Here is a 24,569-nt window from a genome sequence, read left to right on the forward strand (position 1 = left end):
CGTTGTTCGTGTTGGTAGGGGTAGGACAGCCCTATGGAAGAACCTAAAAATGTCTGAAAAGGGTGTTTTATTTTGAGTTAAAGATACAGGAAATTTAGAATAGGATATTTATGATTTATTTATTAGAGTGAAGATGTAAAAAACAGATAATGCATATATCATACATTCCAGAAAAATTATTTTTAATAAAATACAGCTTATTTATTAAATTTTTGTTGGTAAAACAAGGCTCTATTTGACCCTAGATCTTTGCGTATTTTAATTTATTTTGTGTACGGAATTTAGGCAATGTTTCTGTTCGATTATTTTGTGTTTCAACTTACAGAGAGTATATTAACGTGTTTAATTTGTGTCCATTTTATTCGATCCTTGTTGTTAGTATAAGTAGTACTAAGTATGAGTATTAATTACGAAGACCACTTCATGTTACGTTAGGAACATAATGTCTACAACGTATGCGTGAGGGGAAAATCTTGCAGGCGCCCTGAGTAAGCTGGTAGTCGTACCACGTCCTGCTTAAATTCTCTAAGGATTCGGCTTCTTTTTTTATCAATAACAGTTTTAAGAGTTCTTTATTGTCCCCTTTCCCATCGGTCCAGCGTTTCGAACTTTCATTTCTTCCAAACTCATCTATCCATCTTACTAATCATTTGCTCTCATTTATTGTTTTCCATATAATCTGATTCGTTTTGTCTCGGGAAATTTGCGAAAGAATCATCTGCTGTTATATATATATATATATATATATATATATATATATATATATATATATATATATATATATATATATAAGAGACCAATAATTTTTGGAGCTACACAATTTTTAACATACATTTTAGTGACTTTGGAGCCAGGGTACCTCTAGGCTTAGCCTAATCAGCCTATGTGGCAATCCACCACTGTATGTATAAGCTGCATGGTCTGGTGGTGGTGAGAGCTTTCCCTTGCCTGTACGTGAATTGCCTTTCTGGTCCTGAATTATAACAAATAATATTGCACAAGGACAAACCTTTTGCGTTACTGCTCTTCCTTGGGAATACCCAACTTCACTGTTAGTCATTATTCGAAGTTTGCTTGGCGTATAAAAACAGATGCTCATTTATTTTCTGCATGAGAGTGTACGCTTTGCATTTCTCTCGGTGCAATTCCTGCTTATTGTAAGATTATTGTTGAATATACAAACACACACACGCACACAGGCTGAGATTAAAGCTATTTATGATATTGCCTGTAAACTTAAAAAACCAAGGACTTTCGTAGATGTAGCATGGAAAAGAGCTAGAAAAACACTTTATTTAACTAATGACAAACTTGAATTTAGTAAACATAGCATTCTCAAATTAATGTATGATGAAAGGTTTTTAGAAATTTCTAGAATTTTTAAAGCTTTTCAACATAAATGTTGTTTTCAGTATTATTAATGTTAAGAGTTTAGTAATAAAAAAATTCTCCTCAAGATGTTTCTGGCTGCATATATGGAATTTCCTGTAAAAAGCGTGATAGAATATATTACGGACAAACTGGAAAATCGCTTTCACAAGAATCAAACAGCACCAATATTAAGTGAGAACTGGTCAAATATCGGATGCATTATTCGTACATATAAGAGATTTAGATCATCCTATTATCTGGAGCCAGGCAAGATCCTTAATAATGCCGTGTAGCGACACAGTTGAAAGGAATATCATTGAATCTTGTTCCATTAAATCAAATAATGGAAGTTTTCTAAATTTAAATCTTGGTTTGTTTAAACTCGATGCCTTCACAATTAAAAAAAGTTGTAGATAAATATAAGCAACAAAATTAATGTATTCAGATGTATAATTATTTTTGGACTTTGTATGGTTAATAAGCTTCCGTTTCTCTTATGACTGTTTTAGTTTGTGACTGTGTGATCTCCGATTATCCTGGATTATTTCTTAGATTTGTACCCTTTTGACTATTAACCATCTGGTATTCGGGATCCTTTTGTTTACCTTGTAACTTCATTTTCAACTGTGTCTCATTTGTGCCTCAACGATGTCTTGTTAAATATATATATATATATATATATATAATATATATATATATATATATATATATATATATATATATATATATATATAGCAAGGCTTCTAATCCCCTAGGAAGAATCCGTGAAAAGGCGTATGCACATAATTCGGTGGCAAAGTAAAGTGCATTGAGATTTGCTTGAAATAACTGAACCGGAGTGTCCGAAAGGTTAGGGAAGAAGAAGAACAAGAACAAGAATAACAACTGCTCTTATGGATGTAATTTTTGCGTGGGTTTGCAGGGGAATACATTAGCTCCAGTAAAAGAAGCCAGATCTCCTGCTACAATAATGCAGAAGAAGAAGACTCTGGTGTAGCGGCCAAGGCGAACCAAAAACCATCCTTCACTTGGTCTACGTCTACGTCCTGGTCTACGTATTATCACTGTTTACATTCAACGCGCACGGAAGGAACCAGCGAAAGACAGCATTCGTGACCCAAATGAAGAGGTCTTAGCAGAAAGGGGGGTTGGGGGTTGCTAATGCGACAACCAGGAAAGATAAGATTCAGGTCTTGAATACGCCGAACTAGTTTCCATTAACATATCTGAAGAAAGAGACTTAGGTGCTTTCGAAGCGAGTCAAAATGTAGTACTACGCATGAATATTCATCTGACATGGAACAGATAGAGAAATTTGATCGTAAATGCCAATTCAGTAGAGAACTCGTTCATCTGCATGATTGCTTGAATGCATAGTGCAAGAATCTTGATTGTCAGGTAATCTACATTAGGAAATAAACTTGAATCAGTTAAATGAGGAGCCATGAGACGATGTAGACCAGTACTTGTAACTACGCAATGTTTACTGGAAGAGTTTCATCTTTCTATGTGCTAACTATCAGTATCATTAGTAACTATCATCAGTATCATATCAGGTCTGCAGGCACAGTATATAACTGAATCATTCGTTATCATAGATAAGATATCAGCAGCGATGGACCACAGCGATTACACAAAGCTGGGTGGTATTTCCAATAGAACAGCTGTGGTGGTAGAGCTGTTCACTTCGAGTGTGTATATATATATATATATATATATATATATATATATATATATATATATATATAATATATATATATATATCATACTACATATATATATATATATATATATAATTATATATATATATTATAATATATAATATAAGTAATGCTCGTACTTAGTACTACTTATACTAACAACAAGGATAAAATAAAAAGGACATAAATTAAACTCGTTCATATATTCTCAGTTATAAGTGGAAACACAAAATAACCGAACAGAAACATAGCTTAAATTCAGCACACCAAATCAATTCAAACGTGTTAAAATCTATGGTCAAATAGAGCCTTGTTTCACCGACGAAAATTAAAATAATTACGCTATGTTTTATTAGAATTAATTTTTCTGTGCTGTATAACAAGCACATTATTTATTTTCTTACATTTTAATTCTAATAAATAAATCATAAATATTCTTTCCTAAAATTCCTGTATCTTTAACTCAAGGTGTAACATACCTTTTCCAGACCTTTTTAGGCTTTCCTACCCCACCCTTCACTCCCACCCTGCCCAACAACAACAACATCAACAAAGTAGTTTGCAGGCTTACTCCCCGAGTAAGTGAAAACCATGAAGTAATAACATCTGCTTTCTAACAAATAGAATGCACTGACTTAAATATTGTTCCGATACAAATCCGTTATCAGTTTAAAGTTGTTTATTTGATAATGGCCCATAGATTGTTCATCCCCATGGTACATATACATACATATATATATATGATATATATATATATATATATACAAATATTATATATATATATATATAATATATATATATATATATATATATATCTATATAGAAGACTAGTAAGGGGGCTCAAGCCCTACAAATATCGCAAGGTGGAGAGGTAAAGGCATGTCTCAGCGTACATAATTTATTGCCGACGTTTCACATCGCTTCGATGCATTTTCAAGGCTGGGGAATTGATGAAAATACAAACATATAAGACTCGTCACTGATAAAACACGGTATAATATTTAAAATTCGACACTAAAACATTTAAAATGTAAAAATTACTGTACAACAATACTAGGTTGGAGAGACAACCTACCAGAGTAAAAAATAGAAGGTGACTGAAGGACAGAGCGGGGAAAAAGAAAAGAAAAAAAAAAAAACTATACAAAAGACGAGAGACAGAACTGAAGCAAACAAACAAGTGGTTAGGCTATGAACAACTGAACAGACGAGGACTGGGCATTTAAATTCGGTACATTGGTTTTGATTAAAATGGATTCCAGTGTTAAAAGCTCATCATCTTTATTGGCTGATTCAATAATTTTAAAATCACCGATGTCCAAGCGGGAGCGACAGGTAATAGAGTGGTTACGGGCGCTAGATAGCTTTGGATTAGATAGTTTGCATCCTGTTCGGAAACTGACTCCTTTATGGGCGCAGAAACGGACTTGTAGCAGCCTCTTCGTGCATCCAACATAAAGTACCCCGATTACATCTGGGACAAGTGCATTTCTAGACTATGTTGGACACCAAAGGCGGGCTTAATCTGTCTTTGGCTCTGAAAAGAGATCGGATGGTTAGAGGATTTTTCGGAATTAATTTTAGGTTCAAGGCTGGTAATTCGTTGTTAATTAATTGTATAACTTTCTTTTTGAAGGAATTGTCATGGAGGAAAGGGAACTTAGCATAGATGATTAACTTGGGAACGATATGTATAGGAGGTGAGGGGTTCATTTTCATGTTTAAAAATTTATTTATAGTTCTCTTTTCAGAGCCAAAGACAGATTTAGCCCGCCTTTGGTGTCCAACAATGCACTTGTCCCAGATGTGATCGGGGTACTTATGTTGGATGCACGAAGAGGCTGCTACAAGTCCGTTTCTGCGCCCACAAAGGAGTCAGTTTCCGAACAAGATGCAAACTATCTAATCCAAAGCTATCTAGCGCCCGTAACCACTCTATATCCTGTCGCTCTCGCTTGGACATCGGTGATTTTAAAATTATTGAATCAGCCAATAAAGATGATGAGCTTTTAACACTGGAATCCATTTTAATCAAAACCAATGTACCGAATTTAAATGCCCAGTCCTCGTCAGTTCAGTTGTTCATAGCCTAACCACTTGTTTGTTTGCTTCAGTTCTGTCTCTCGTCTTTTGTATAGTTTTTTTTTTTTTCTTTTCTTTTTCCCCGCTCTGTCCTTCAGTCACCTTCTATTTTTTACTCTGGTAGGTTGTCTCTCCAACCTAGTATTGTTGTACAGTAATTTTTACATTTTAAATGTTTTAGTGTCGAATTTTAAATATTATACCGTGTTTTATCAGTGACGAGTCTTATATGTTTGTATTTTTATCAATTCCCCAGCCTTGAAAATGCATCGAAGCGATGTGAAACGTCGGCAATAAATTATGTACGCTGAGACATGCCTTTATCTCTCCACCTTGTGATATATATATATATATATATATATATAATTATATATATATATATATATATATATATCTATATATATAATTATATAGTATATTTTATATATACAGGTTTCCATAAATTTCATCGACTAGAGTTGATAAAATTGCAAAGTTTGTTCTGTGTTTTATGGAGAATGATTTGTATTTTGAACAGGAAAGTTTTAGATCCAAGCTGGTTTGAGCTTGATGTTGATTAAGTATATAGTATCCGAATAGAGTGAGAGGTTATTTAGATATAATCTGTATTTTTATTTATTTATTTATTTTCTATTTTGTCGTAGTGGAATTTACATATATATGGTCATGCTAGATTTTGCATTTTTTCTTTAGATGTTCTCCCAATTTCTCGATGTTTACCGTAGTAAGATTGTACATTGGTCAATTCATTTAATCAAGTGTTCACTGACTATTAAGCAACGTTTCGCTACGGAATCATTGCCTGTGCTTCATAGAACACCAAGGATTAATCAACATAGGTGGATCTTCCCTACATAGTGACCTCCCAGGGTTTTCGGAGGTCGTTAAATTCTACCAATATTTCTTGGGGTCGTTATCTTTATGATATTGACAGCCTTTTGTTTACGTTTTTTACGCTAATCCCCAAACGGGTTGGTTCTAAACACTCCGCAAAGATGGATAGAAGCTCCTGTGCCGTCAAGGCACTCCACGTGGTGCACCGTAGGCATTTCTTAATGGTCTTTGCAACGTCCCTTCGCCCCCCTCTAGCTGCAACCTCTGTCCTTCCTTTTATTGTACCTCCATTCATATTCTTTTCTTCCATCTGACTTTCCATCCTCTCTGACAATTGTTTCATAGAGCAACTGCTCTGCGGTTATCCTCCTGTTAAACCTTTCAAACTATCTTACCGTCAGTTTTCCTTTCAGCGCTGAAGGACCTCATGGGTCCCAGTGCTTGGCCTTTGGCCTCAGGTTTATATTCTGTTCAGTTCTCTGTTCGTGGTACTGGAAGTCGGACTGGTAATTGTTCGTCATGCGATCCCTCTAAGAGCAATCTGGAGGAGGGGAGAGAGACCTGATTTCATCACACAAACTTCAGAAGATGTGGGGGCACATAAGACATGCATAGAATACCAGAGTCGACGTTGTAATGTATTACAGTTTAATATAACAAAATGGAAGGCAGGAACTTTCCCTCACAGTGACACCCACGGGTTTTAACCCGGTGTGTAGCTATAGCTACATTATTTATGGCTTAATTTATATTGAAAAGAACATCTCAATAATACGCTCATGTGATAAGATTCCGTCTAGCACAGTCACACAAATTCTGGTTCCAGTGAAAATTCCAAGACAGTGTCGCAAGACGGAGAACAGGATCTTTCCTAGACAGTGTCATAAGACGAAGAACAGGATATTTCCTAGACAGTGTCACAAGACGAAAAACAGGATCTTTTCTAGACAGTGTCATAAGACGCAGAACAGGATTTTTCCTAGACAGTGACCCCCAAGGGTTTTAACCCGGTATGTATACACCTTTGCGTCGTGTTTAGTACCAGCCCGTTGGGGATGACCGCAAAAACATAAACAAAAGACTGTCATCATCATAAAGATAATCACCCACAGAAGATATGAGTCATAGATAACGACCCTCGAAAACCGCTGGGAGTCAGAATCTAGGAAGGTTCCGAAAAAACCAACAGGCAAACGTGAAAGAAGGCGACTGGATCCTGGAAACGTCTCCAAACTTGAGTTTAAGGATGTAATAAATGGAAAACTTTGGAAACGAAGAAAGCAAGTAAAAAATGTGCCGATGTTAGCCTGCGTTGTTGCGTTGCCACACGAACAATCATGGCTACCTTTCACCTTAAATAAAATGACAACTACCGAGCTTAGAGGGCTGCAATTTGGTATGTTTGGTGATTGGAGGGTGGATGGATGATCAACATACCAATTTGCAGCCCTCTGGCCCCAGTAGCTTTTAGGATCTTGTTTTTTTATCTGAAACTACTGCATTTTTTCCTGGGCTTCGAAACTGCTTTCTTTCTCAGTGAAACTTCTTCTCTGTAAGTCGAAGGTGAAGACTAAACTAGAGGAACTTGAGATTTCTGTTCGAAGGTGAAGACGGAATGGAATAGATGGCATTGTATTTACTTCCTTTCCGAAACTAGAGCATTTCGATAACACAGATAACAGCCCCAGCGTATTAGATTATGATAAGAAGGTCTCTCGGTTGTCATCAAAATACGGTGATGTCACCTGTGATTCATGAGGCATCGAGGGAGTCTTGAAGTGACACAGTGTCTTTTTGTTTCTTAACCCATGTAAAGGTTACTTTATGAAAGATTATTATTATTATTATTATTATTATTATTATTATTATTATTATTATTATTATTATTATTATTATTATTATTATTATTATTATTATTATTATTATTATTATTATTCAGAGGATGAAACCTGTTCATATGGAAAAAGCCCACCAAAGGGGCCATCGACTTGAAATTCAAGTTTCCAAAGAATATTAAGGTGTTCATTAGGAAGAAGTAAGATAAGACGAGGTAACGGGAAATACAAGAAGAGACCCCACTTATTACAAGAAAATGAATCAGTTAACCAATGGATAAAAATGTATTAAGATATATGGAGAATAGTATTAGGGTAGTAATGTATTGCACCTAGGCTTGAACTTCTGAAGAAGTTCTGATTGCACTACTTTCTCTGGGAGACTGTTCCACAATCCAACGGTGTGAAGCTAGACAGCTATATAGGCACATTGACTGCATAAAACGTCAAGTTTTGATAAATAAATAATTCCAGAGTGTTTAGGAAGTGACTTTAATGGAGTAAGGATGGAAAAATGAAATGTTTAATGGTCTCCAGTAGTTTATGGGACTACAGTTGTGATGCTGCTGTACGGTGACTGACCTGGGTGTGTAAGGTAGTACGTTTGGGCGAGAAAGTTCCATAGGAATAGACGAAATGAATAATGACCATTTTCAATCCGACAAAAATGAATAAAGATTGCAAAAACCGATGATTATGTGATGTACTATTTCTTATCGCGAGAAAATTGATATTCGTCTTAGATTCCATTGGTTAAAACAGCGAACCTCTGATAAGTCATTTGCATTGTAGGTTTTAACTTGCAGAAGCAATGTATTCCTTTAGTTTTTCTAAAGAATTATTTACCTGTTTGATTTGTTCATGCTTTCGAATCTTAATTATATTTTTTTTTTATCTACAAGCAATATTCTTTTTTATTGTAAACTATACTCTGTTTTTTTCCATCTGTCCATCCGCCTGTGGTGTTTTTGTATGGTAACACTGCATCCCCGGCTTTAGACAGTTACATTCAGCTTACGTTCAACGACTATAATAATATCCTATTTCGAATATTAACGGTGTAATTCGCATACAGTAAATTATGAAAACACTTTTCAGTTGCAAAATGAAATGTTTAATGGTCTCCAGTAGTTTATGGGACTACAGTTGTGATGCTGCTGTACGGTGACTGACCTGGGTGTGTAAGGTAGTACGTTTGGGCGAGAAAGTTCCATAGGAATAGACGAAATGAATAATGACCATTTTCAATCCGACAAAAATGAATAAAGATTGCAAAAACCGATGATTATGTGATGTACTATTTCTTATCGCGAGAAAATTGATATTCGTCTTAGATTCCATTGGCTAAAACAGCGAACCTCTGATAAGTCATTTGCATTGTAGGTTTTAACTTGCAGAAGCAATGTATTCCTTTAGTTTTTCTAAAGAATTATTTACCTGTTTGATTTGTTCATGCTTTCGAATCTTAATTATATTTTTTTTATCTACAAGCAATATTCTTTTTTATTGTAAACTATACTCTGTTTTTTTCCATCTGTCCATCCGCCTGTGGTGTTTTTGTATGGTAACACTGCATCCCCGGCTTTAGACAGTTACATTCAGCTTACGTTCAACGACTATAATAATATCCTATTTCGAATATTAACGGTGTAATTCGCATACAGTAAATTATGAAAACACTTTTCAGTTGCAAATGTACACCCAGATATCCTTTTATTTACTTAAAACGTACACATAGCGTAACTATCTAAAGCCCGGGACGCAGTGTTACCATACAAAAACACCACCGGCGGATGGACAGATGAAAAAAAACAGAGTATAGTTCCTGGTTTAAGAACGATTATAATAATCAACGCCATATTAGTCGTCCGTAGCAACTAAATCTCTCTCTCTCTCTCTCTCTCTCTCTCTCTCTCTCTCTCTCTCTCTCTCTCTCTCTCTCTCTCTCTCTCTCTCTCTCTCTGCGTGAGTGTAAGATGCTGATGCGCATCTACCTTCGAAGTGCTGCTGAATGTTGAACTTACAAAAGCGTAATTTCATTACATCCGCCTTTCGACGTTTTGTCTTTAGGAACAAAAGTGAATGGCTCTTTGACAGGAGAGAATACTATCCTCATTCTCCTGTCTGGTCTTCAAGAGCTCCACTTTCTCGTTAATCAAATCATGAATATTTTTTGGTAAACTGAATGGATAGATAAATCAAACCCCTCAGCGAAATAAGAACGGGTACTGATCACTTCTGGATTTTCTAGCTAACTGGAATGAAAATTGCCAAATTTTGTGTGGGTCCTTGTTTTCAAAAGAGGTTGGACTCTAACGACAGTGGTTGAATGTGGAGACCTGGGTTCTGTTCCGCATTACTGACGAGATCTACTTAATGATTTAGCATTACATTAATCTGTTGCTAACAGATCAACAATGGCACGTAATGTTTACTTTGTGAATTTATACTTTCTCAACCAACCGAACCTTTCGTACGACTTATGGTTTATCTACCTCAATATTCCATGCGAGTCATGGAGTTCAGATATGATGGGACTATGTGACTATTCTGATAAAATTTTATCTTGAGATAGTACTATTGTCATTAGAGGAAGGCGTTCTTGAAGTCTGAATAAGGTTAAGGGGGCGCTACTTCGGCTTATCTACGCTCCACCTACTCCGAGATACTAGTATACTACTAAATACATGACGGAAGCTCTTTGGGCCACCGTGTTTAGTATCGGGGATCAAGGTATCATATACACCAAATTTTATATTCTGCAGTAGACAAATTATATTAATAAACGATATCTTTGCTCTGCCGTCCACTTTACATCTGCCATACGGCGTTTAGTACTAGCACCTCGGGTATGTGACTCCTAGATAACAAAGCCAAAGTAGCACCGGTTAAGTGTCTGGTCATAGTACCACTTTTATTAAGGTCGACGATGATACGAATCTGGACGAAATCAGTAAACAGATCTGCTTATCGGTGATCTAGATGACAAATGATAAGGTTTGCGCTTCTGGTGGAGGTAAGAGTACGTGAAAGAAGCGGGAAAATAAAGTTCACAAGACTGATTTGGCTAAAGAAGAAGAAGAAGAAGAAGAAGAAGAAGAAGAAGTAGAAGAGGGTTGGCAGGATAAGCAGATGACAAGGATGTGAAAACAAACCAGATAGAGACAGATTAATCGTGATCAGCGGCGAATTTGGTTGGATAAGAAAAGGGCTTGTTCCATAGGAATAAGTTTCATCTATTGATTACTACGATAAAATGATGATGAACAGAAGAGTGGCAGAATAGAAAAAGATAAGGGAGAAAGGGAGTTGGGGGAAGGAGGTGAAAGATTGAGTGGCCAATAGTCTGTAAGTACGTAACAATGGAAGGAGAGGAGGTGGAGGAGGAATAGGAGGAGGTGGAGGATGAGGGGTGGGGTGGGCAGCAGCAGGACAAGGGGGAGATGGCCCCACATCACCATTCAGTACATCTGTCATTGACTATCTCTGCTCTGGAGCCTCAGTAGAACGCGAGGCTCTGGTCGCTGTTGACCAAACGTGCCAAATTCTCCCGAAAAAGGAAGACCAGAGACATTATTTATAAAAAAAAAAAAGATAATAAAGGAAAGAGACGATAATAAAGTGTAACCATCTCAAACATCTGACGTAAATTTTTAGTTATCTATTTTTATTTTTGTATTTTCTTGGAGGACTGCGTTTTTGTCTGAGTTGGAAGTTTTTGGAAAATTATGCATGAGGAACCATGGGTACTACGAATTGTGTTTGGATTTTAACTGCGTTGGCTTTTGGTAAGTGTCAGTTTTCAGTTTTATTATTACTATTATTATTATCATTACGTAGGTTTGTTTAAGTCTTAACGCATGTGTTTGTGTGTGCTGAAGTTTGTTTTCAAATAAAGTGTATATAAGTATGTAATATATATATATATATATATATATATATATATATATATATATATATGTGTGTGTGTGTGTGTGTGTGTGTGTGTGTGTGAGAGAGTATGTTTGCGTGTGTATATATAATATATATATAATATATATATATATATATATATATATATATATATATCAATGGGGAAAACTAAAAATATATTACAAACATAATAAAATTTTGAGAAAAAATAATCTTATAATGATAATAATAAGAGATTCGGTATACCCAGATAGAACAGGAGATTGCTGTCCATTCCATAATTTCTGCTTAATATATATTAAATATATATATATATATATATATAATATATAATATATTATATATATATATAATGTATATATATAATGTAATATATATATATATATTATATATTATATCTATATATTATATATATATATGGGGTTGTTCCATATGAAATGTTTCATCTGCCCAATAATAATGATAATGAACTGTCTCTCAGCAGATGATAATTTTTGTTCATTTATATTTGTCGAAGGTGAACAGCGTCTTGAAGGGTAATACGTTTTATTTATGATTTCTTGAAAGGCAGTCTTCGCCATTTATCAATTCGTCCAGGTTTAAATTTCTGTCGTCGGAAAGCACCTTTGATCACTCGGGTAGCCTTATCAGAACCTCGACCTCTGATAAGGCTCTTGAAGCGGTGCACTTTGACCTCTGATGGTCTTGGTCTAATGTGAGACATGACCCCCTTTTATTATTATTATTATTATTATTATTATTTAATCTATGTCAAATTTGAACTGACATTCGTCCACCAAATCGAATGACAGAGGGGAGATACTAACGACAAGTCTTACTAGGCTGCGAATCGAATCGATTCAATTCACGAAGAATCAACACTATTCATGATTCGTCTTGATTTGCCGCACTCATTTCTATGTAACCTTTTATCTATCATCAAGCGAACTGAGTCAATTCGATTCATGCTGATTCGCTGTGTACATAAACGGTTACATTGAAATGAGTGTGGCGAACCATGAATCATGTTGATTCTTCGTGAATTGAATCGATTCGATTCGCTTGGTGTACATAGACGGTTACATTGAAATTAGAGTGGCGAATCATGAATCGTGTTGATTCTTCATGAATTGAATCGATTCGATTTGCATGGCGTACATAGACGGTTACATTGAAATTGAGTGTGGCGAATCATGAATCGTGTTGATTCTTCATGAATCGAATCGAATCGATTCGCTTGGCGTACTAGAAGGTTACATTGAAATCAGTGTGGCGAATCAAGGCGAATTATGACTCGTGATGATTATTCATGAATTGAATCGATTCAATTCGCTCCATGTAAACGCAGCCTTGGAATCGCTACCAAACTCGCATTTGTGGTTGAATTGATCTTTTACCTTCGTAACTTTAAACTAACTTGATCCAAAGGATTAAAATGTAGCAAAATGACATAACTTATCAACTGTTCACCTGTGAAGTTTCCTTCAAGCTATGGAAAAGCACGAGACTAAATTCAGATTATTTCGTGTTTTATATTGGTCTGAAATGAATTCAGAAGTTATACCATCAGTGTATACCATCTTATGTTTTTTCCATCGCCTGTATTCAATGTGGTCGAATAAAGATGAAACAACGGGCTTGCTAGAAAGCAAAATGCCACGACGGAGACAAATTTTCATTTCGATCTTGCTTCTATCGACTGATTGATTTCATCACAATTGTCAAAAATGTTTATCGTAATAAGTTTAATCTCGGAGACGAGACCGATGCACGCCTTTGTGTCTACAGGTTTTTCTGTATTCACTTACTTTTCACCCAGGCAACATATATATATATATATATATATATATATATATATATATATATATATATATATATATGTATATATATACACACACACACACACACACACACACACACACACATATAATATATATATATATATATATATATATATATATATATATAGAAGACTAGAAAACCGACAGGTTGGCTTGTCATTTCTAAAACGAACACCTCTCTGATTTCTGTCTCTCTCTCTCTCTCTCTCTGTTTTCAGAATTCGTATATCACCTTTTCGACATCAGAAATAACAGACTCACAACAGACCTTACAATTCTTCTGATTTATCAATATCAGGCATAAAAAAAACTTTATTTAACAGTAATTTTTAACACAAGAAATCACAGCACTTTCCAGTAAAAGTGCAAGAAGTAGTACCACCATAACTTAGATTCAATCTCACAGACTCTGGAATCTACAGAAAATGCAATAAGTTCACATGAATTGTTAATAATTAATACTTGAAAAATGAGAAGTATAGACAGTCAGTCAACTTCGAAAGGGGTGGCTCCAGTGATTTAACCTCTCCAGTCGCTGTAAGTCATTTGCAGTGAGGCCATTAATCCTATGCCCTTCTCTAGCTCGGGATGTAATTGACCAAAGAGAACTAAAGACCAAGTGCTGGAATTCCGATCAATGAATATTCAGAGCCAAGTAGCTAACCACTAATCCAAATGTAACTATATATGGCATTTTATAGTGATAAAATTCGGAGTAAAGACGATAGACGTTCTAACCAAGGTCTAGATCTTAGTTCTTAACAGAAGCCGCTCATGGATGCGTCCGAAGTTTAATCGAGCCAGACATTATTGGAACTCGGCCAGCGAAGCCATGAGCGCAGCCACGTACCATCATTCTCCATAAAAACACAGCGGTAGTACCATTGGACCTAGATAATAATGCCGTGGTCCTAATAACACTGATATGGGGTGTTTGATCCCCGAGTCTAGTGGTCAAACGCCATGCAGGGGTCATTGTCCAAGGGTCAAATCCCTAGTGCTACACTCGACGCTGTCCGCGTTGAATGAGAGGAGTGTGTGTGTGTGTGTACTCTCAGCGCCTTCGAAGAAACCAGGGCCGACATACGAATCCGTGCAGCTTGTAAGAATGCCTTGAAAAGCATTATAATAAAGCACACACACACACACGTGTGTGTGTCGAAGCACCAATTACGAAAAAAAAAAAAACTGTAGCACAACTTAACGAGATTTTTCAATTAACGAAGGATATAGTACTACGCAAATGGTTGCATTATTTTCCGTGACACCATTTCTTGAAATATTGAGGAAAGAGTTCAGATACAGATGATTAGTCATTATAATCTTATTATCTGAATATATATATGTCATATTTCACTTGATAAATTCACCAGGAGACCAATAAATATGCATGTACACTTTACAAGTAAAAACACGTATGCTACATTTATAAATAATTATCATAAACGAACAAAATAGTTTGGGAGCGAAACCTGGGTTATTTGTACCGTAGACTTTATTTTTGCTAAAGCCCTACATGAATTATACGTGTGTATGTATGTATATATATAGGTATATATATATAATATATATATAATATATATATATTATATATGTATATTAAATATATATATATATTATATACGATATATAATATATATATATTATATATATATATATACATATACCTATTACATATTACATAATATTATAATACATATATATATAATGGGTAACGAAGAAAGAGAAAATCTATAGAAATTTGGGTATTTCAGATACCAAAACCGAAATGAAACATAAAAAGAGTAAAGTTTACCATAGTTTAACCTGACCACTGAGCTGATTAACAGCTCTCCTAAGGCTGGCCGAAGGATTAGGTTTTTTTTTTTTTTACGTGGCTAGGAACCAATTGGTTACTTAGCAACGGGACCTACAGCTTATTGTGGGATCCGAACCACGTTATATCGAGAAATTAATTCCTTATACCAGAAATAAATTCCTCTGGTTCTGCATTGGCAGCAGTGGGGAGCAAACTCCGGCTACCAAATTGACAGGCGTGTAGTACGTAACCACTAGTCCAATGAGGAGTTGAATGAAGTATCTTCCACCATATATATATATATATATATATATATATATATATATATATATATATATATACATACATATACATATATATATATACTATAATCGCTCTGACACATCTATTTATATAATACATATCCATTATAACCGCAGGGTTATATAGAGTAATTCACCCTAATGCTTGCTTTTTTGCGGTTTCTGCTTACACTGAATATGGATAAGATGAATACCAGTAAATATTTGATTTAATGGGATATACTATTAAATCTCCGACAGGTATTAATGTGGAGTGTGGACTATTTCTGTCAAATTTGTAAGCAAGCATCCATCTCGTAGGCCTAGTTATCCATCGGCCGGCTTGCTTGCACAAGTTGTACTAGTACATACATGACTCAAACATACTGATTAAAGTGTGTGTGCGTGTATAAAGACAGAGGGATATATTTAATTCCTCGATGAATTTTGTACTCGTAAGGAACTGTATCTCATTTCACTGACCGAAATCTGGCTTGCGAAGTCGGCCAAATTTGTTGAGCTACAATTTCGTTAGAGGGAATGAAGATGACGAATGGCTATTACAAAACGACACGTAGTATACCTGCACAAGTAAAAAGTTATGGAACTTCTAAATTGACCGGGGTCAGACGATCTGCTGAAATGTGAAAATACTCGGGGCGAAGTGCAATTTGACATTATATTTCATCACCTAAGGGCTTGAAACGCCGTTTTGTGATGCCATTTTGCGCAAAGACAATCACCAGACGGTGTGACGTCACAGTGGCGTGATCCCACGAACCGAGTGGTCAGCAGCACTTCGGTCTACGGATCAGCACGTGATAAATTCAGACAGGAACGTGAACAGCACTGGCCGATGCTTACTCAGCTCTCTCTCTCTCTCTCTCTCTCTCTCATTAAGGGATCGGACAAGTCCTGTCTCAAAACGAACACTTGAAAATGGAAATGTACTAGGCTAAGTAGTTCAGAAGAATGTTATAATCATGTGTGTATATATGCATATTTACTATGTGTATATATATATATATACATATATATATATATATATATATAATATATATATATATATATATATATATATATATGAATAACTTGATCACGAAGTACATAAAACGTGATGCTATGTATGAATAAAGGTTTTTTGCCACGAAGGAAAAAAATGAAAAAGCGAGATAGCTAAGTACTTGGCTATCTCGCTTTTTCATTTTTTTCCTTCGTGGCAAAAAACCTCTATATATATATATATATATATATATATATATATATATATATATATATATATATATATATCATGTGTGTAGGTAAAGGTAAATATTTAACTCAAACCAGCTTCATCGCTCAAAAATCGAACATGGGTTCACTCTTGGTGAGGCGAGTGTCATGGTCACCAAAACAAGAGGTCATCTCTGTCTATCTATCTATACGTGTATTTATAGTTCTCTGATTCTCCCATACACAAGGGCCTATCTGCCTAGCAGTTGTACTTATTTAGAATAACACGCTTAAATATGCATTGGAAAGAACTCAGTCCACTGTTTCGAAGTTAGTCCTGTAAAAATATATGAAAGGGAAAAAGAAAACCCGAGATTCGGATATCGTTACTATGCATTTGAAACTTTTCGGTACTTTATTGCTCAACTAACAGCAATAAGGAATAAAAAAAAAAAAAATTATGGAAAACTTATGAACTCGTGGGGGTAGGGGTGTCGTAAGGGGGATATGGGAAAATGCTGCATCAGGGTAAACTAGTTGAGAAGAGAACATAGTAAGGTTCCAAGAAACTTCTGACTGAGCGAAGTAATATGTCTTGAATGAACTGAGCAATGCGCCTAGTTCATACGGAAGTGAAAAACTGACTAAGCATTCCTATGGCATATTATTAATATATATATAATATATATATATATAATATATAGATATAGATATATATATATATATGATATATAAATATATAATATATATATATATATATATATACAGTGGCGGACTGGATCTAAAAATTGGGGTTGCCAGGTGACAAAAGAGGGGGGCCCACTCCAACCCTCAGCCATAATACTATATAATAGAGTTCACATAACAAATACATAAAATATTTGAAAATGCCCATGTGGAAACTCAGAAGACAAATTATTGGAACGTTTATTTTTTACTAATAAGTGTAAATCACCTAGACATAATGTAAAGTAATACCAAATATAGATACACAATTGCTTAGTTGAATTTCTAACCAAAAGTTTAATGACATGTAAAGTAGTGTTATTTTGAAATGTTTGCAAACTAAAAATGTAATCCAATAAACCTGTAAAGAAAATCAAGAAGATACATATAGCCTGCATTCTTTATATGTTTTCTACTTAAGTTTTCTTTCAAATAATTTAGACATATATAGCATTTATCATTAATCATACATATGTCAAATTTTATCACCTCCCGTTTATTTAGCCTAGCCCATCAAAAGACTAGATATTATATGGTTTTGATTACTTACTTTCATAATTGTGAAATACATAAAATAAAAGTATACTTTCAATACAGAAGTATAACATGCATATACTACCAATTTATCAAGAATTTTGAAATAATATTCGGATATATCTAAGCATACTTGTACTACACAATTTGTATATAGACAGCTAAAAACTACAAAAACCTATTACATGCAGTCCACTATATTAGGAGCAAAGGCTTAAGTTCACTGGAGGATTGTGCAAAACTGTTAACAATTACTTCATTGTCCAGCTCATCTAACATTTCCTTTTCAATGGATAGTAACATGTAAGATTCCAAGTTTTCCTCAGACATTGAATTTCTTAACCTTGTCTTCATAATCTTCAGTTTTGAAAATGCCCTCTCGCACTTTACTTGGGGAACAGATAATGTGCAAATTATTTTATATAGTTCATAAAGGTTATCATATGCCTTGTCATGAAGTCTGTTGGAAGCTAGAATTTTCAGTATACAAGATGGGCAAGTAGTGTACATTTTACTGTTGGTGCAACTGCTGCCCACATTTTCACCATCATGAAGCAATAACTTTAAAACATCAAAGTTTGAAGCAAAAAAAAAAAAAGTTCCAGTTTCACTTGATCTCTGATGATTTGTGGAAACAAATTGATAATTCCTCTCAATGCTTCATCTTTAAGACCTTTCTCAGCAATTGTTTTAAAATTTGTAGAGTCCAAGCAAGATAATCTTTATACAGCTGTTTGTGTTGTACAAAGCAGATTCCAGTGACTGAACAATACGATCCATTATTAAATTAAACACATTTATTTTAAAACCAACCAGGGGATCCAAGGAGCTTCCTTCATCTAGCAAGTTCATCTGCCATTTTTATCTTCTTCTTTCTCTAAACTGGCAATGCATCTTCCAAAGCATCAATTTGAAATATTATCTGTTCATTCAAATTCATCTGCGAAATTTGCTCATTACATTTCATTACAAATTCAAAAGCCTTGCTGTGGATATTATCAAATGTTCTTGTCTGTTCCTTCAACTTTGCTGTAGCTGTACCAAACTCCATGCAGTAAACATATCTTATCCATTGATCTGCAGGTATTTTGATAAAAGGGCTGTAGTTTCAAATATATACAAATAAGTAAATGCAGTCAATATGGTTTCAAACTTTTCAAGACTGAAGAAAAACGTTGCTTCATACTTTGTTTTTGCATCAAACTTGTCTGATTCTTGAATCATTGTTAAGTATACCAATAAATCCACACAAGTAATCACAGAAGTATCATCAAAGTGTCTAAATATAGTTGTTGCTGCATTTGATTTCCCTGACCATCTAGTCTCACCTATTAGCTTTAATCGTTTAATTTTTTCTTGTCCCAGATGTTTTCCTACCACTTCTATCCATACAGCCATTCGCTGGTATGATGCTTTCACAAATGTAGCTAAATTCTGAAGCCAATTGAAAAAGGAAACTGCAGGCACACAACATTTTGTGGTCTCAGTTATCACTAGATTCTAAACATGGGCATACCACCAAACATGAACATGTTGATCTGCCACAACAGCAATTTTACTTTGTAAACCCTTGTACTGCCCATGGTAGCTTGCAGAGCCATCTGTGCTTTCGGATACGCATTTTTCTGGGTCAGTTTTATGACGTTGTAACGTTTTGATTAATAGATCGAAAAGTCCTTGTCCTGTTCCATCATTACTTGGTACAACTGAAAGTAGTCGCTCATAGATATTACCTTTAAGCACATATCGAATTATAATACTAAACTGATCAATGGATGAAATATCTTGCATTGAATCAACCTGTATAGAATAGTATTTTGTTGATTAACTTCTTGCACAATTTTTTCTTGAATCATATTTTTCATAATGTTGATTAAATAATTTATAGTTGTTTTACTCAGGTATGTAACAATTCCACCACGACCTTTACTGTGAACCTTTCCTTGTTGTTCTAATCGTTTCATTCTCTGCTCAGACTTGCTTTGCACCGAAGAAACATGAGGTGCTATAGTAGTGTCATATTTTGCCATTAACTGCACTATAGCTAAAAAATTACCATGACTCAAAACATCGTTATCTAAAGTGTAGGGCGATTCATTTCTGTGACCTCGAAAAGGAAGTGCTTGTTTGCTGAACATCTTTATGACATCTATAATTCTCATAACAATACTTCTCTGCTTCAATACTTCTTCTCTCCTTTTATTCAGCGAAATAAGAAATATGTGCTTAGGCCCTGGAAGCTTATAGCTATGTCATGTTTCAATATCAACATTGCACTTATTTTGCCATAGACCGTAGTGCAGTAAGGATCGGCTTATCACAAATTATAATTTTGAATTTTCATTTCCTTGACATTTTTTCATCATCTTCGCAAGATCTATCAGATGCTGATAGACCAAGAGGACATGTTACCAAAAAAATCAGTGCAACTCACTTATTAAGGAAGTCAGTCAAGGTAATAACACTTCAGTCACTAGTCAAATACATTACTGTACTGCTACAGAACTGACTGTGTCCGTGGACGACGGCTGAGGCTTGTTGAGCCACAGCAGTCCTACCACTGCACAGTTGTGCAAGGAATTGTCTTTTTCAATGCCCACAATGCACTTTAGATAAGGGATCGTCCCCGTGTGTCAATGCGTGTATTAACATGCGTAATATATACTTAGTTAACTTATATAAAATAAAAGATATCCACAGATGGCAACCTAAATGACCCTAACGAAAATCGTGATATTTTAATCTTGACAACAGTGACTGTGATCGTGTTCCGTACCTGTACCGTGCTGTACGATACTTGTGAGTTGTTCTCTCTCTCTCATACATACATACATACATATATCACACATACACACCCAACACAAAACACCGTGTGTGAGAGAGAGAGAGAGAGAGAGAGAGAGAGAGAGAGAGAGAGAATTTGATTGATTAAAAGGAATGTTTACACAGCTCTCTGAAAGAGAAAGCTGCATAAAAAGTATACACACATATATACATACATATATATATATATATAATATATAATTCACAATTATATTAATATATATGTTTTGTCTTCTAAAAATAGCCATTTCTTTTCTTATATTCGAGTTTGAAGATATTTCTTATTGATATATAGAAACAAATATATTTCACAAAATGATTTCACTTACCATGCTGCATATACTAGTACAAATAAATCTTTACTTTCCCTAACTGTCGCTGTTGTGTGGGATGGACAATAACCAGTAATATTCTAAGCCAAGGGCCTCTTGGTGCCCAACTAGTCATAAGTCGCTCTCTCTCTCTCTCCTCTCTCTCTCTCTCCTCTCTCTATCTCTCTCTATATATATATATATATATATATATATATATATATATATACATATATATATATATATATATATATATATATATATATATATATACATATACATATATATATATATATATATATATATATACAGTATATACAGTATATATATATATATATATATATATATATATATATATAACCTTACATTTAGAAAAGAATTTGTTCAGTATTGAAATTTTCCATGGTCTTATGTGTAAGGGCCCATGTGTAAGGGGCCCACTTGCCATCAGGCAAGTGGGCCAGTCCGCCACTGTATATATAAATTTATATATATATATATATTATATATATATATATATATATATATATATATATATATATATATGAATATTTATCACATCACCGTGATTCATATAAATCATTCGAGCTACAAATGTCCTTTAATATCTAATTCGCTCTACCTCGGAATTGATATATTTTCATATATGTACCGTTTCGGTAGCGTCACTGTCCGATCCTGATTTCGTTCCCCGTCCTACTGGACGGTGGTTCGATCCCATGGGGGTACGAAATTATTATCAACTAAAAATTCTCCCTCGGTACATATATGAAAATATATCAATTCCGAGGTAGAGCGAATTAGATATTAAAGGACATTTGTAGCTCGAATGATATATGTATATATATATATATATATATATATATATATATATATATATATATATATATGTATGTATTATATGACTTTCACCGCAGTTTCGAAAAATCCAGCTCATATTAACTTTATCTTACAACAATGAGTCTTGAACCGTTGACGTCATCTAACGAAGAATTTAAACTGAACCACGTCATTCATTCTGTCTGCACCTTTCCAACCAGAAACCAAGACTTTGTGCGCCTAATTTGCTCGTATAGGCTACTGCCCAGGAAGGAAGGAAGAATATTATCATTGGAAACTGTACTATAGAGCAATGGCTTAAGGGGGGGGGAAGAGCTTACACGGGTGCACTTGGACTCTTGCTGGTACAATTGGAGTCACAAGCTAATGGTCAAGTACATTCTGCGATCACTGGACTGAAAGATTCTCTCTCTCTCTCTCTCTCTCTCTCTCTCTCTCTCTCTCTCTCTCTCTCTGAGTACACTTTACCGAGGGATACGTAAAACTCCTCACTGCTTCGTGAGCCATCGCGATTTGTTCGAAAATAGGCGCATGCAGGTGCTCGCATTTATCTGGGCTGGGGTTCGACTTTGGGCGGTTATACTTCAGGGAAGGAAGTGCGCTTTGTTAGTTACATCTTAGGCTGCGGTGTCCGTCACTCCGTTGCCTCTTATACCATGAAGGTGTCGCCTGACCTATACCACCCAAGTCCGTTCTCTTCTACGTATCTGGGAACCAATTGCTTTCCAGGAATCCTTTGTCGCAGTCAGGCCGTTTCTTCCTCATGCAGAGAGAGAGAGAGAGAGAGAGAGTAGTACATAGGCTCTCCAAATATACATAAATGTTCGTAAATTATGGTTGGTCTTGTGCCAGAGCGGCCCAGCCTAAGTACCGTAAAGTGCTGAAGAGGCTGAGAGGTCAGATGTGGACCTCTGGTCTCGGGACAACGAAAATGGACGAAATACTCACAGACCCTGTTTAATTTCTCATGAATTGCGAGCGGTAAGATGCTCGGATTACAAATTAAGCTATTGAAAGATTTGTATTCGTGTTTTTTTTTTAATGATAGTATACAAAGATAGAAGGTTAATGAGAGAAGAAGTTAATAATAATAATAATAATAATAATAATAATAATAATAATAATAATAATAATAATAATAATAATAATAATAATAATAATAATAATAATAATGTAGGGACTTGCTCAGCAAGTTTTATATATTGTCATGGTTGTTCAGCAATGACCAGTCTACAAACAGACCTGCTTTATAGCACGACCTCTTCTTGATGCGTTTAATGATCTAACAATGACCAGTCTACAAATGGACCCTCCCTGTTTTATAGCACGACCTCTTCTTTTTTATGAGTTTAACAAAGTCGCTTCGTTTCCTTCCCAGTCACAGCTATCAGATTTCGACTGGGATTGCCTCGTTGTCTCCTGTGACGAGCCCTATTGAAAGGACTTCTGAGTGACGCTGGGTCTAATTCACGGGAGTCTCTCCCATTCCCATTGTCCTTAGACCGAGTTCAGAGCTTCTTTCCCAACGGCTGACAAACGCATGTCGTTTTTGTATGTCATTCCGTCTAGCATTTTGCAAATTAGTATTTCCACTTTTTAGTTTCTTCAGTATCCTGCTCTTTGCTAATTGGTCTCTCTTTCTGGCTTTCTGAAGCAGTTCGTAGTTACATTTTGTTACGATAGTTTCCAAAATTTCTGGGCGCTTACATACGAAACAGATCTGACTTATTCAGGACGGGCGTATCTTTCTTTTTCAAATGTAAAAAACTAAAGTAACGTATTAGCGAATAAAGTACTTGACATCAATATCCATAGAGTAGTCTGTCCCCGCAGTAGTACGTGCGTGTGTATTTACGTGTGCTCACACCCATGTGTGCTTATGTTCATAAAATTCTCATTGCAGCTTTTCCAGTAACACGGTCACAACAGAGTCTAGACTTCACTTTATATCTGTCCTTACCGCAATTGATATACATGAGCGCTAAGCGATTCACAGAATGCACGGAGATTTATTTTCATGCATTTTAGGTCTTTTGAACCATAAGAGAAATGCCGTTTATATAGTATCATTTACAGCTTTCTTCAACCACTGCTCTCTCTCTCTCTCTCTCTCTCTCTCTCTCTCTCTCTCTCTCTCTCTCTCTCTCTCTTTCTGCCCTTATCACCGTCCGTAGTTCATGATTTCCTTCAAAGAATGCTAATATCAGAGAGAGAGAGAGAGAGAGAGAGAGAGAGAGAGAGAGAGAGAGAGAGAGAGAGAGAGCATTTGAACTACGTGCTCGTATCCATCAAAAGACTTTCATGTGATAAGCATGTCAGTCGATGCCGTCAGGGTGAAATGAAACGAAGCACGGTAAGACGCATATTGTAAACAAGCGCAGTAATTCAGAATTCCTTCATCCACATGACTGCCAACTGAGGGCACATCAGTGCAACTGCACCAACCACTCCAAGGGCCATCTTGCACTG

At 35.4% G+C, this 24,569-nt stretch overlaps 1 protein-coding gene across 1 annotated transcript in view; it reads left to right on the forward strand.

Annotated features, from left to right (window-relative positions):
- The first annotated feature begins 11,307 nt into the window (after positions 1-11,307).
- The window catches only part of LOC135221858 (uncharacterized), a 120,545-nt gene continuing 107,283 nt past the window's right edge, over positions 11,308-24,569 (forward strand). Inside the window, 1 exon segment of the mRNA XM_064259802.1 lies at positions 11,308-11,610. Coding sequence (XP_064115872.1) covers positions 11,565-11,610 — 46 coding nt within the window. The 5' untranslated portion in view covers positions 11,308-11,564.

The sequence above is a fragment of the Macrobrachium nipponense genome, chromosome 3, assembly GCF_015104395.2.
Source record: "Macrobrachium nipponense isolate FS-2020 chromosome 3, ASM1510439v2, whole genome shotgun sequence".
NCBI classification, from domain to species: domain Eukaryota; kingdom Metazoa; phylum Arthropoda; class Malacostraca; order Decapoda; family Palaemonidae; genus Macrobrachium; species Macrobrachium nipponense.